We start from the raw sequence: 15,813 nt of genomic DNA, 5'->3' as shown, positions 1-15,813 counted from the left end.
GGAGAGGAGGGTGGAAGAACTACTGAAATCTGTATTGGGGGAAGACTCCCTGTTGAATCATTTCCTCGTTGAAAGAGCCCACCGTACCCTTGCACCAGCTCCCAAGCCAGGCGCTCCGCCCCAAACCATTATTGCACATCTCCTGAACTATAGGGACAGAGATGCGATTCTCCGGCTGGCAAGAGTAAAGGGGACAATACACTATGAAGATAACAGGATACATATATATCCGGACTTTTCCGCGAACATACAAGCACAACGCAGATCCTACGAGACAGTTAAGAAACAGTTACGACTCCGTAATACACCCTATGCCCTGATTTTCCCTGCGAAAATAAGAATTCAACATGGGGGTAGGGCCCATTTTTTTGAAAACCTTACAGAGGCACTGGTGTACGATGAGGCCTCCATTCCACTGCCCCCCCAGGGATCGCACAAGAAACCCAAATGCAAGACCCGGCCCGGGTGAAGGCAGAGGCGACCCGGTAGATGGATGAGTCATGCCCCCTTTGCAGCGGGGACATGCTCTCTTTTCTGTACAGTCGACACAGCTAAACTGGACCAAGATCTGATGTAATCGGGCCGTAGAGTCTCCTGCATGGGCGGCCAGACGGCTGGGCATTGCTTTGCGACGAAGCACCCTCAGGAACGTTCCAATCAGTTAATTGGGTCCATCATCAAGTTGGGGCAGATGATGTGGGCGGGGGGTGGGAAAGGGCGGAAGGGGAAGTTTCCTTGTTGTGATCACCACCCGGACGGGTTTAAGTCTGGGAGGAGAGTTTGCGCATTTGGAGGTTGTTGGAAAAAGGTCTCACAGATGCAGGTGCCCCTCCAGTTCTGATCGCACCTGCACCTATGGTTGTCACAATATAATACAATGCATATATGTAGGAAATGGGTGATGGGTTGAAGGTTAAACTAATGACATGGAATGTTCGAGGCCTAAACAATCCAATGAAGGCCAGAAAGGTTGGCAATTACGTCACCAGACACGGGCCCCACATTTTAATGCTACAGGAAACACATACACAGGGCTTGGTTAATGAGAAAATACTGGCGAGATGGGGCAAGCAGCGCTATTACGCGAATTATTCTTCGCAGTCCAGAGGGGTAAGAATCCTAATTCATAAATTATTAGGATTTATTGACAAAGGCCACCTTGTAGACCCAATGGGCAGATATGTGATGGTTTGGGGGGAAATTGCGGGAGAACATACGACCCTGGTAAATACCTATGGCCCCAACCTTGACTATCCAGATTTCTACTTACACATACTTGAAATCCTTGTTAAACATGAAGTGGCAACCATACTATGGGGAGGTGACTTCAACGTGGTGCTTGACCAGGCTCTGGACAGGTCCGCCAAGACACCACGGCCACCGTCTAGGACGGCGCTGGCTTTGAAGCAGATCATACAACAGCTATCCATGCTGGATGCCTGGAGAGTGCTTCACCCAACAAGCAAGTGTTACACGTTCTATTCCTCCGTACATGATAGCGAGTCACGGATAGACTATTGGTTTGTCCCCTCAAATACAACACACGCCCTACAGAGTTGCGAAATCCTTCCTCGCACACTATCTGATCATTCCCCGGTGACACTGGAAATCACTTTGAGAGAAGCCCCTAAGCTGGCTAGGAGATGGAGAATACCTAGTGGCATATTAAAAGACCCAAACGTAGCGGAAAGCTTACACACAGAAATCACCAATTTCTTTGTAGACAACATTGGATCTGTTGACCACATTTTGACAGTCTGGGAAACATTTAAGGTGTGGGCGAGAGGGGCACTGATGTCAAACAACGGGTCTTCTAAGGGAGGTACGTCGGGACCTGGAGAGGGTGGGGGGACGGGAACTGAACGTACTGGAGGAGGCTTACGGCCGGACACCTGGTGGAGACACCCTGGCTGAAATACATAAATCTCTTAGGGAATTTGACAGACTGGCAGTGAGGGAAGTACATTATATAGCAGCCCCTCCCAGGGCTCGTAGATACAGGGAGGGGAATAAAGCAGGGAAAATGCTGGCCAATCTGGTTAAACAGGAAAAACATGTGGCCCTGATTGCATCGATACACACGTCACAAGATGTGACAATAACAAGTGAACAGGGAATAAACGATGAATTTGTAGCATTTTACAAAACACTATACGCGAATAAGGATAGGAAATCCCCTGATGAGATTAAAACGTATCTTTCCACATTGGATCTCCCTAAACTCACATAAGAAAATAGGCTAATATTGGAGCAGCCTGTCACGGCAGAGGAGCTCACCGAGGCGATCAAGGGGCTCGCATCTGGCAAGGCGCGGGCTCAGACTGCCTGGGAGCGGAATTCTATAAGGAATTCCAGGAAGAATTAGTCCCGGTATTGCTGGAGGTGTGGAGGGAGGCTCTGGGTAAACAAACTTTGCCACAATCAATGCGCGAGGCCATAATCACGGTGCTGCCCAAACCCCGACGCCCGCCACAGGATATGTCATCCTATAGACCCCTCTCCCTGATAAATGTGGACGCAAAGATCTTTGCGAAAGTGCTGGCAAACCGTTTGCTACCCGTAAAGCCAACATTAGTACACACGGATCAAAGCGGGTTTATTCCCCAAAGGTACACTGCCTTAAACTTGCGCAGGCTATTCGGCATAATGTCACAGATCAACCCGACTAAACAAGCAGTGGCGATATCCCTGGACGCCGAAAAAGCGTTTGATTCGGTTTCCTGGGAATATCTTTTTCTGGTGTTGGAGGCATTTGGGGTGGGCCCGTATTTCATCCAATATGTCAAACTGCTTTCCACAGCTCCATGTGCGAACGTATGTACGAATAGAACTATGTCTAAATTGTTTGAGCTGGGCAGGGGCACCAGGCAGGGATGCCCCTTTCCCCTATCCTCTTTGCCCTCACAATTGAACCCATGGCGGCGGCGATACGGTTGAGACATGACAACAGGGGCATAACGCTGAAGGGAGCCACCCAAATAATATCATTATACGCGGATGACACGTTACTCTATGTTCGAGAACCTGATAAAAACATTGTCCCCATCATGACAGACATCAACGAATTTGCAGAATTCTCGGGATATACGGTAAATAATGCAAAATCAGAAGTGTTCCCGCTCACCCCTTCTACAAAGTGCCCAGCCCAGATGTGTGGCCTCAAGTGGTCTGAACACCACATCAGATACCTCAGTGTTCTGGTCTCTTGCAATAAACACACATTATACACTGATAATCATGACCAGGCTCTGCAAACACTTAATACCAAACTGCAGATCTGGAGACGTCTCCCAATTTCATTACACGGTAGAATTGCCATTCTTAAAATGATTGTACTTCCGAAATTGCTGTACTTATTTGTAAATATCCCTATATGGCCGGGAGGGAGTTCTTCTCTAGACTTCGATCCATGGTGTTGTCCTTTCTCTGGAACGGGAAGACGGCTAGAATCAGTTGGGAAAGAATGACAGAACCATATGAAAAGGGGGGAATGGCTGCACCAGACTTTGAGCTTTATTACACGGTGGGTCAGGCACAATTTGCAAAGTACTGGTACGATGAATTTGACAACTCCCCACATAAGCGAATATAAGAATACACCACTGTGCCCACCAACATCAGGTCAGTGATTTTCAATAACAGACATAAAGATTCTTGTGAATTTGATCCTGTGAGCTGCACGGTGAAAGCCTGGGGAGCTATATACAAAAAAACGAAAATAGAGATCCCATACAACCCCGACATTCCCCTGTGGAGATACCCCGACCTCCCCCCCACATTCGACACCGGCATACCGGAAACTTGGGACCCTGACAGGGAGATGAAGGTGGGAGACATGTACATAGATGGGAAGTTTGTGACCCTTGCAGTGTTCACGAGAGGCATGGGAGGTGGGCAGCTCAGGACACTACAGTATTACTGAATGAGATCCGCATATCAAACACGCTGGCCATCATTTCCAGATGAACCCCCTTCCCACCCGTGCGTACAGCTGGTCACTACACAGGGTGGGCTGGGTATTTCCAGACTTTACAAGATGATAGACTCACTCCTGTGTGGTGAGCCAGGTGAAGGAGAAATGGGAGGCAGACATGAACATGTCAATACCAGAAGATAAGTGGGCAAGATACTGCACGCTCACGAAAAGAGTCTCCCTTAACGCGGGTCTGCGACAAATACAGTTTAAAATCCTAAACAGGCTGCACTATACCCCCGCCAGGATAGCTACATTTACGCCTGACGACCCAGGCAGGTGCCCCAAGTGTGGGTCCCCGACAGCGGGCTCCTACCATATGTACCGGGAATGTCCAGCTGTGGCGCGGTTCTGGGAAGGGGTTGCAAATATGTTAACTGAAGTCACACAGATCCCCCCACACTTGATCCCGCAAAAGTATTTGTTTGGTGATATTGGTAAATGTTCCGAAAAACTTAGAAGGCTGTTCAATGTGTCATGTGTAATAGCTAAAAGATGTATATTGAAAGCGTGGAAGAGCCCGGCTGCCCCCACCATGGACACTTTCCTGCGTGAGTTAACCTACATAAACGAATGCGAGGAGCAGTATGTACTGACCCAACCAAGCATGAGTAGGCCTGGGGCCCCTTCAGGGCATACCTTTGTGATATGCTTTCAGACACCGAAACAGCCATTTAAATGACAACTGCTAATCATTCAACGAAGATATTGTTGTATATGCGATTGTAAACTGTGTTCACTGTGTGCCAATGTAACTGTTGAGACCATAAATAAAAATATGTTTAAAAAGAAATAAAAGAAATGTGCCGCTGCAAAAAGGAAAGGACCAGAAAACAAGCTTTCTCTGCCTGTGCCTCAAGACTATGGAACCTCTTCCCCATCGGCATCAGACTGGCCCCCACATTTCTACAATTCAGTAAATAACTCAAGACCCACCTCTTCAAGCAGTCTCTCCTCCTCGACACGTAGGCCATCACGTTGCCCCTCACTCCACCTGACTCACTAGATGCCACCTGCCCCTCTCTGCCACCCTGTACAATTGTATCCCTCCTCTGTGCCCCTCTGTATCCTAACCCTGCTGTATATCTCTTCTGTTGTTACTTCTGTAAAGAGCTCCATTGCTTCCTGAAGCTAGGTCTGCGCTCAATAAATACAGTAATAATAATAAAAGTAGTACAGTATACAAGCACAAAGAAACCATTAAATGATGGCATTTGCGGCATTGAGAATTCTGCAACATAACATGGAATTCCAAAGCTTAGCAGAGGCTAACCAGAGAGAAACTGTTGAAAATTAGAGCATACAGAACTATTTCTTCAGAAAATGCACCAGCAGTGCCTGCTTTATATTGAGAGTAAGTGCCCACCATAAGAGAAGCAAGAGTGCCGAAATGAGAGGTATGCTGGTGTGTTAAGATGTGTGAGATCATTTACTGGGTAGTGATGGTATGGGGTGTCCTAAGGGCTCAGCTGGCCCCCCCGTACGATGGGTAGGGGTGTCAAAGAAAGAAGAGTAGCACTAGGGCAAGGGAAAGAGGAAGATGTCGAAATACTACTTCCAAAGTAAGCAGAACATGGAAAGAAGTGATATGAAAGCCAATGAAAGACTACAGGAAGGGATAAGGGCTGAGATCTTTGCAAAGCTTCCATCGTAAGACTATGGGAAAGGATAAGGGCTGAGATCTTTGCAAAGCTTCCATCGTAAGACTATGGGAAGGCATAAGGGTTGAGATCTTTGCAAAGCTTCCATCGTAAGACTATGGGAAGGGATAAAGGCTGAGATCTTTGCAAAGCCTCTGTCGTAAGACTATGGGAAGCGATAAGGGCTGAGATCTTTGCAAAGCTTCCATCGTAAGACTATGGGAAAGGATAAGGCTGAGATCTTTGCAAAGCTTCCATCGTAAGACTATGAGAAGGGATAAGGGTTGAGATCTTTGCAAAGCTTCCATCGTAAGACTATGGGAAGGGATAAGGGCTGAGATCTTTGCAAAGCCTCCATCGTAAGACTATGGGAAGGGATAAGGGCTGAGATCTATGCAAGGCCTCCATCGTAAGACTATGGGAAGGGATACGGGCTGAGATCTTTGCAAGGCCTCCATCGTAAGACTATGGGAAGAGATAAGGGCTGAGATCTTTGCAAAGCCTCCATCGTACGACTATGGGAAGGGATAAGGGCTCAGATCTTTGCAAAGCCTCTGTCGTAGGACTATGGGAAGGGATAAGGGCTGAGATCTTTGCAAAGCTTCCAGAGAAAGCACTGCAGGGGGCATTAAAGGAGGACAGGTTTCTAACTGCTGAGACCAATTTCATCTGGAGATTTTTGTAAGAGGTGTTACATTCCACAACGAAGTTTGTTTGCCTTCAGGTGGCATTGTTAGTGTGGTATCTGCCCTTTTAATGTAATGCAATTTCCACATGAACATTTGTAATGCCATTTGCACTTCAATGTCCTCAAGGCTTTACTAGTAGGACCAATTCATTAAAAAAAGAGTAGAGGGCAGAACTGCAGCAAAGTTGCGAGCCAATTTTAACCTAAGGAGAGTCTGGAACAGAAGAGGCCATTTTCAGCAGGGACGCTGCACAAGGCGTGTAACAATGAAAGTATAGGCTTGCTCTAGACGAAATGGCAAGCGTAGAATGGTCTGATGAGTACAGAACAGTTTGGGAGAAAACAAAATAGCATCCAATTTGTGACTGGTCAAATTGGTGGGGCCACTCATTTGTTTGTCCATGATTTTGAAAGTAGCTGTGAGAGTAGATGCATGTTGAACAGTTGGGGAGTCGAATCAGGGGTTTATGGCACAAGTAATGATCAGGTCATTGGGCCTCATTACGAAGTTGGAGGTAGTCATGGCGCTATTAGTGCCATGACTACCTCCAATACCGGTACCGAGACCGGCCTGGTTCAACGGGGACTTACCAGTCTATTCTGACCTTTGTGGGACCCGTAAGTCCCCATCGAAAAAGGCAATCCCCATTCCCATTTGAGCCCCCATAGGGCTCAATGGGAATGGGGAGGGAGCTAATAACAGTACCGCAATTTGCGGTACTGTTATTTGCTCCCTGGTCCCTTTGCGGCTCCCGCTAAGGGACCTCGGAATAGGGCGCAAAGGGATTACTGGCACCAATGCCCTTAACGGTGCCCGGCATCCCTTTGCGCCCACCTCGTAATGAGGCCCATTGACTGGGTTGGTCAGCATAATGTTGACAAGGGGATTTTAGACAGGCTGGGGGTAGATACCAAGAAAGCTGTAAATGGTTAAGAAGAGGTTTAGTTATAGCAAAGTAGGTTAGACCCAAATACTAAGTCTACACTACTACTGGAGAAGTCAACTTCTGCATGAAGAATGCAATAGTGGGGATGTCTTTCACAAGTGCAGAACTAGAGCGGGATTGCAGCCTGGACTTCGTAATCAACACAGTGTTGGGGCATGGCGCCATATGGAAATCATGGACATTAAGCGAGGCCTTCACAAGCGCACAAATGGCAGTAAGAACCAAGGAGATAACACAGGGGTCTAATGGGGTGGCACCCCAACATGGTCCAGAACCACATGAGTGAGGAGTCACAGATTAGGGCAGGCCAAGGATGGCACTCTAACCTAGAATGCCAAGGAAGGGTGGTGTTCTAGGGTAAGATGAAGCTGGACCAGTAGTGGCAGCAGCTGTGCCCCTTACCTTCCTGCTCAGTGAGCTTCTCGCCCATCTGCATGAGCTTGGCCCGCAGTTCAGACGCTGGGATGGATCCCTTCTTCTGATGATCGGTCATCAGCAGGGCCACCAGGATCTCATTGGTTGGATCCTCCTGTTGCTTCTGCCTGTACATCATGGTCAAGAACGTGGAGAAATCCACTTCGCCAGTCCTCTCTGAAAGAAACAAGACCATAAGTCTTACGTCATTTGGGGAGAGCCACAGAAACAAGACCATAAGGCTTACGTCATTTGGGGAGAGCCACAGAAACAAGACCATAAGGCTTACGTCATTTGGGGAGAGCCACAGAAACAAGACCATAAGGCTTAAGTCATTTGGAGAGAGCCACAGAAACAAGACCATAAGGCTTAAGTCATTTGGGGAGAGCCACAGAAACAAGACCATAAGGCTTAAGTCATTTGGGGAGAGCCACAGAAACAAGACCATAAGGCTTACGTCATTTGGGGAGAGCCACAGAAACAAGACCATAAGGCTTACGTCATTTGGGGAGAGCCACAGAAACAAGACCATAAGGCTTAAGTCATTTGGAGAGAGCCACAGAAACAAGACCATAAGGCTTACGTCATTTGGGGAGAGCCACAGAAACAAGACCATAAGGCTTAAGTCATTTGGAGAGAGCCACAGAAACAAGACCATAAGGCTTACATCATTTGGGGAGAGCCACAGTATATTTTACCAGCATCTGTGTACATTCTAGAAACATTGTCTCATGCAATGTACATGCTATAAAAACACAGAAGGCGCATTTGCGTTATTAGTGCATGTTTTCCTTTACCTCAGGGCGGAGGGTGTGGGTGTGCATACACGTGCGCCTGTGTGTTTTTACACAGTTGGTTGTTAGATAATACATAGTTACACCGTATGTATATTGTAAATGTAGTGGTATAGTGTGTGGCATAGAATGATTAGAATCAGCTTAAATTAGTAATTCTATAAGTAGTAAATGTTAGGGCACTGTTAAAAAAATCCATCTGAAATTTTAAAAAATTAGAAAATTGTTTTGGAAAGTTTTTTTCGGGTTTGTCAAGGAGATTAAAAGATATACGACTTGGGGGTTCTCAAAAATTACTTTTCCAAATTCACTCTCCATAAATACATTTTGGGTTGAGCCTACAGCCCAAGCTGATGAGTTTGCATCAAGACTTCGTGAGCAGCGGCAGTCTGGTTCCAAAAATGCACTTTCTATTGTTTGGTGCAAATCCATCCAGTGGCTTCTTTAATAAATGCCCCTGTAGAGAAGCAGACAAATAAGTCACTGCTACCCTCCGCCCCCTCACCTCCGTCATGTTGAAACGACAGTGAAAGAGTCGGTTGTATGACGCCAAGCATTGTCCTGATGCCGCATCAGGTTTGTGGGATACGATCTGCCCTCAGACAACCGTATTGAATGTACCTGCGTACTGAGACAGTAGACCAATGTCGACCTGTCACAATGAACATTGAAGAACTATAACAAAAATCTAACAGCTGCAGAGTGACGTCTTGAAGTAAAGACACATGGACGCACTGAAACCATCTATAAATATTCAAAAGAATAAAAGATGTAACTGAAGCAACAAGAGAAACATGTAATCAGGTCTGAAGAACTCATGAGTGTCAAAGAATAAGAGGCAAAGTAAATGTATACATGCGGAATTGCAAGATAGAGGAGACATATAGAAGCTTGCTGCAATATAACCTATAATGCGACTAAGGAGGCCATGGGGAAAAAGATGGACGTAAAACTCATATTGAATCTGAGCTACCTCAGAAACAGACTAAGGCTGCAGGGACGGGAGATGCTAGAAAAACCACTGTGTGTGAAGGTTGGAGAGGAGCCTCTTGGCTTGCGATCAAGGATGTAGATCAAGGAATAATTGCAAGGCACAAAGTGAGTCAAGAGGATAAGCTATGGACATGACACATTTCTCATAGATTAAGCTAAGCAGAAAACATCCATATTGGATAGTAAAAAATGCAGAAAGCATATGTGAGATGGAGTGATCAAGTCTCCAGAAGCCAAGAGGAGTAATAGCACCTAGTACAATTAAATAAAATCGTAGTAAATAAGAGGTCGCCGTGGACAAATTCGTGGTCTCACTCGTGACTCACAGGGTGACAACAAGGTCCATTCATTAAGCTGCGGCTGAAGATAAGGGTGTACCCACACTCGCTCAAAGATCCCAGATCAAATAACGGGCTGCAAGGTCAACTGCAAAGGAGAAACTTTGGCTAAGTGCCTGACCGATGAGAGATGGACTTATTGGAGCAAGTCGGTAGTAGTCCGACGGTGTACTCTGCACCTGGGTTTTATTTTGCTTACGTTCTGCTAACGAGCCGAAAGTCCAAGGTTGGGAGAGAATGCCAACAAATCATATGGGTCCGGTTCTACGTTATTTTGCCGCAGTATTTTTCATCGCGGGTTTTTTCATCGCCATTTTTTTTCTTCGAAAAACTCGTTATTCTTTTTTTATTTTTTTGGGGGGGGTTACCCCCGAACCCCCCTTTTTAAATTTGTTTTATTCCCTTACACCCACAACCATATATTTAATTTTTTAACCCCCCCCCCAAAAAATAATGGATGAGTTTTTTTTCAAAATAAAAACAGCAATGAAAAAACCCGCAATGAAAAATACTGCAGTGAAATGTGTGTATACCATGGGTCCATGTAGCAACCTGCTATTCAAAGTCGCACAGGCCAATATCTTACTGTATTCTGTATAATCAGTATTGAAAGTATTTAGAGGTAGTTCAAGGTGTGCCTACTAAATAAGAGACAGCCAATGAAGTTATTAACACTTAAATATACTATAGCTACATATGTTCCCTTAACCAAGCCCTCCCTTCAATAGGTTCTAAGTTTTCCACGTAGGATGGCATTAGAGCTGACGCATATTGAGGTATAAAGCCTTTGTGTAATTAAAATTGTGTGCGTGTGTGTGCTGACTACTGCTTGTGGTTCACCAAATTGTCCTACTTTATTGTGAACTAACGATAGAGTAATACTTTGCCATGTTCTTTGGGTCTGTCAGGTTATTTGAGTCTTGGGTCATTTAGTATGGTAAGTCCATTCTGCGCATAATAAACGCTTCAAGGTGCTATTGCACACCCCAAAGTAGCCAAACATCAATAGGTCCCACCTGGATTCAGATATAGTAAGTGTGACCATATTAGCTACTTTGGTTCAGAGCCAAGAACACACTTCTGGGGAGTCCGAGTCCAGGATTGCAGACCTCTGGGGTGCTCCACCTCCTGCAAATGCAGCACACGGGTCGCGTTGCACCAAAGTCATTGCTGCCTGCAATGCCAGCTGCATCCATTGGTTTTACCCACCTCAGTGGAGCTTAAGGGGCACTTCTCCAGGCCTTTAGTGCACATCACCTCTTGCAAGTGGAGGAGACGGTTCATGCGACCTGAGCGGCTTCCACCAACCGCAGCCTGCAATCATGGCCACAACCCTTTTGATTAACAAATTGCAGTCCTTGTCGGCTTTATTTTCCTTTTTTTGGCGATATGTTTATGTGCAAAAGATAAATGTATGAGTTTACCTAGATTCTGCACCCTGAGTGCTTATATTGTGACTGCAGCAATATCTTAAATCAATTTTTCTTTTTGAAAAACACTTTTGTCGGTTGCGCTTCCGGTAGAAACAATATGGATCACTCAAAATTGATTATTCCATGTGTTTTATTCACTCTTTGCATTCATTTTCATGCGACTTTTATTTCCATATATTCACATATTCATACTTGTTTCTCTCAACACGTGTTTCCCCACGGTATATGTCCGTGGTTCTTCAGGACAGATTCTAAAATTAGAATTCTTTTATCTTATAGATAATGGTCTCTATGAAATCTTAAGTCTTTTGCCATTTTATCTCTCATATCCAGATTATTTTTCTCTTTAAATTTGCCACCGCATGCTCCACAACCCTTGGCTCCACCCACCTTGAGGGACTATTTAGGAAACCATTCCTAGACATCCTCTATGCCAGGTGTCCTCAGCTAAGGGCATACAAAGATAGGGAGACCACCTTTTTGGGCCTGACAGGGCCAGTTGCTCTGCTGGCCATTCACTAGGAAGACCTAACCATGTGTCCCTCCAAAACCAATATCCACCTTTGCCTGCCCAGACAAGCAATCGCAGCCACACTGGACAGCCATTCTGGCTAACTTTATTGCTCTCACTCCGCACCCTAGAGCTATACCCACCTCCCCTCGCATGCTGATTAATTCTCGCTTGACATTCACCCACAAAGTCCACCCACTTTTCATAAGCAAAACTTGGTTCACACCAACCTCACCCTCAACTTTGAAGTTCTCCTCACATTTGGATAGATGGACATGCTGAACGATCTGGGAAGGTTGGAGGAGGGTCGCAGTCATGTACAAGATCGACTGTCCGTATATGGTAATCTTACCTCGCCCAAGCTCAATGGCGGCCCGCTCATGCCAGTGCCCTGTGGGTTTATAGTGATAGCATCGAAAATAAACAGTCGACATACTAAAGCATCTAATGCAAACCATCGTCTGCCAAAGCATCGACAACCTCTATTTTACATGTAAAAGTGCAATTCCTTCTAAACCAGTCCATCGGCAATATACATGAACTGGTTTCAATGAAAATGCACTTTTACATGTAAAAAGTAGCATTTCCATGCTTTTTTTTGTAACTTTAAAATGTTACATGGCACTGTCCAGTGCTGAAACTTCAGCACTGGCCAGTTCCTTGTAACGTTTTTAAGTATTGGGGGGGGGGGGGGTTCCCCGCCACCCCCATACTCTAACACTAGCCCTAGCCCTAATGTAACCCTTAATCTAACCCTAGCACCAACCCAAACCCCCAACCCTAACCCTAATGTAACCCTTAAGATAACCCTAGCCCCAGCCCTAACCCTAATGTAACCCTTACTCTAACCCTAATGTAACCCTAAAATAATCCTAGCCCCAACCCTAACCCTAATGTAACCCGAAGCTAACCCTAGCCCCAACCCTAACCCTAATGTAACCCTAAGCTAACCCTAGCCCCAACCCTAACTTTAATGTAACCCTTAAGCTAACCCTAGCCCCAACCCTAATGTAACCCTTAATCTAACCCTAGCCCCAACCCCAACCCTAATGTAACCCTAAACTAACCCTAGCCCCAACCCTAACGTAACCCTAAGCTAACCCTAGCCTCAACCCTAACCCTTACCCTAATGTAACACCTAATCTAACCCTAGCCCCAACCCTAACCTAACCCCTAATTATAATTTAACATTTCGATGGATCCATCGAATTTTATTCAACGAAATGGCCATTCTATGGAATGGTATTTCGATGAAAAGAATTTGATGGTTTGCTGTTAGATGCATTGTCATTCGATGGAATGACTGGATACGGCCCTGTGTCACATGAAGGCTCAGTCACCTGCCACCTCATCTACAGACCACCGCACAGCAGCAACAACTTCCTCAATGATGTTTCAAACCTCTTTTCCTGGGCATTGTCTGCCTACTCTATAAACATCTTTTGACTGGAGGACACAAGAACGTGAGGACGCAGCAAGGTACTTTCCTCTGTTGGGCTTGTGTGTTGAGCTGTGCATTATGCATCCAGAGTGCCCACAGTACCTGGTTGAGAGTGCCGTGGCCTGTCTGGGCCGTGAATTGGGTGATGAGTTGTGCTCTTTGTGCTTACGGTGAAGCGTTGCGTGCCTCCCATATCCAGGGAAGAGGACGCAGTGCATATTATTTACCATCCAACGTCCTGATATTCTAACGCCTTTTAGTTGGCGGGTAGGTTGACTTGGTGACACAGGATTTAGCGACCCAGCCAGTTTAGCATCTCGGCGTGCTATATGGGCTCAATAGCTCAGTGACTGTGGTGAATCCCTTGAACTGAGTTTACCATGTATTGCTGCGTGCTGTGTTCCGTGTGGACCCTGTGGAGTTTGTTCGGAGTGAATGAGGATACATAGTGCCCCCTGGAGAAAGCTATAAACTCCTTGTTTGACTTGCTTACCAGCACTGAGTATTTCATCTATGAAGCTACCATCATTGCGCAAAATAAAAACGCTGAGTAGGGTGTTTTCTCCTTGTATCAAAAACCTATTCTGCAGCTCGGAGTTGAAGATAACTTTGAGTGAGCCGAAAAAACGAATTGTACTCAAAGCAGGTTTATTGCTTCTGTGTGAGAACTATGCCCACGGTTTCCAAGAACTTCCAGTTAGGAAGTGCGGTTAGGTCAGCATGTAAAAAAGCATTGATGGGCACCAAGCCAAAAAAAACTTCCTAATTCAAAGAAAGTTCATTAAAAGGGGGCTGCAGTGGGAATTAAAAAAACAGTTTGGGACAAGAGCGGTCAGCACGAGGTTGGTCAAGAGACGATAACCTCTTTCCTGAAACCCATGGCATCTGCCAAGAGACGACATCTTTGACAGCAGAAAGCCATACGTTTTCAGTGGTCATTATGAACTCTGCTGACATTTCTAACCTGGAACCAATTGACAATAATTCTCTTTCAAATGTAGGTTTGGGGCTCCAATCCAATGAGAATAATCCTGTTGTTTCTGTGAGCGCCCCACTGTCTGCCCACTCTAACGATATGCCAAATAGTGTCTTAGCTACAAACTTGGCGAGATCGCCTGATTAAGGCTAAGATTGCCACAAGTGTGTGTGCTTCATCATTGGCTAATAATTCTGGGTTTTCAACTACTGATTCATTGACTGATGATGAACAGAAAGACCCAGAATATTTGTTAATCTAAAAAGCCCTTTTTTACCATCTGTAATGCCATCCACAAAGATCAACAAATGCTTAAAGAAGGTTTGCAAACATTGGTGGATGTGCTTCTCTCTCAAGATCCTGGTATAAACAACCTCACAAAGCATGACCTGACATGTACAATGTTGTAGCACCCCGCAACAAGAGGCTAGCTCTCTTAAGTATGTTTCCTATGCACCTGATATATGCTACTTGCACTCTCTGTAACCATATTCTTAAGCGAAAGAGCCTTGATACCCCTGGGTTGTGTGCGCTATACAAGAACAATAAATATATAAATAAATTAACACAAATCAAAGATCGGATGAGTTGCAAGGGGAGTCGAACACCATTAAAGAACCAAGGAGAGTTATTAATGCTGAGAGCTCTTTTCTGGCGGACAATTCTGACATGCAATTCGACACTGGCCATGTGGTTAGACCAGACAAAAAGGTAACACATGTAAATATAAAAAGAAGCATTTGAATAAAAAATGGCCCAAAATATGCTCCAAAGTGTCACAAGAATTAGCAGCAGTTTCTCCTCGATTGGTGAACTGCAAGGAAAGTCATAACCACTTTGAGTTGGTGAAAATACCTGTTGAAAAACAGAAACAACCTCAAAGACAGGGTGTCCTTAAATTTGGTTAAGCAATCAATCACGTCGCCGAAAGCATTATTTCGTCCAAAACGAGATGACTCTTTAAAAGATAGGAAAAACATCCCCATCACCGCTTTGACAGAGAAGACACATGATTTTGAACTACCGGAGTCTAAAGTCTTACCTCCTCCTTGTCAGATGGGTTTCTGTTGCAGAGGGGGTGTAATTCATTCTATTTAGAACTAAAGCAAATCCTACAAAGAGAAATCAAAATCTTGGCTCGATACGCAATGGAAAACAGCCCTTTTTTTTTTTACCAGGGTGAACGTATTGAAACTCGTCCATCAGTCACCTAATTTGGATATGATCAGATCTAGTGACATTACATTAGTTGAGTTGCTATACCTTGCACACCCTTAGAGGAACATTGGGTGGTTATTCATTTGGTTTCTCCCATTGTTTGAGACCTCATTTAAGCATGCGAACTAGAGTTCCCCGAAATGGGTTATGTATTCACAAGAGTTGAGGAGACTGAAGGAAAAAATAAAAAAAGAGCCAAACCCATTCAGGGAGTTAAGAAAATGGAACAAGATACTAAAAATAATAATTTTTGAATCAATGGTTAACAAAATCATAAATGTATTAAATAACAGTGTTCAGACCTCTAACTTGGAAAGTAATGTACCTAATGAGGAAAAGCTTAGTGATGTTTCTTGACCGAAAAATGGGATACACAGTATGGTTAATTGTATATCATGGAACACTACAGGTTTCAAATAATTCTTTGCTAATTCAATTGCCTTTTCT

At 45.0% G+C, this 15,813-nt stretch overlaps 1 protein-coding gene across 1 annotated transcript in view; it reads right to left on the bottom strand.

The window, feature by feature from the left end:
* CALML4 (calmodulin like 4) overlaps positions 1-15,813 on the bottom strand; it is a 73,203-nt gene that overhangs the window by 31,645 nt on the left and 25,745 nt on the right. Inside the window, exon 4 of the mRNA XM_069625119.1 lies at positions 7,651-7,839. Coding sequence (XP_069481220.1) covers positions 7,651-7,839 — 189 coding nt within the window. The remainder of the gene's footprint in view (positions 1-7,650; positions 7,840-15,813) is intronic.

This window comes from Ambystoma mexicanum, chromosome 11 (assembly GCF_040938575.1).
Source record: "Ambystoma mexicanum isolate Mex_15411 chromosome 11, UKY_AmexF1_1, whole genome shotgun sequence".
Lineage (NCBI taxonomy): Eukaryota > Metazoa > Chordata > Amphibia > Caudata > Ambystomatidae > Ambystoma > Ambystoma mexicanum.
Note: the sequence above shows the minus strand (reverse complement) of the source record. Positions and strands in the feature narration are given on the sequence as shown.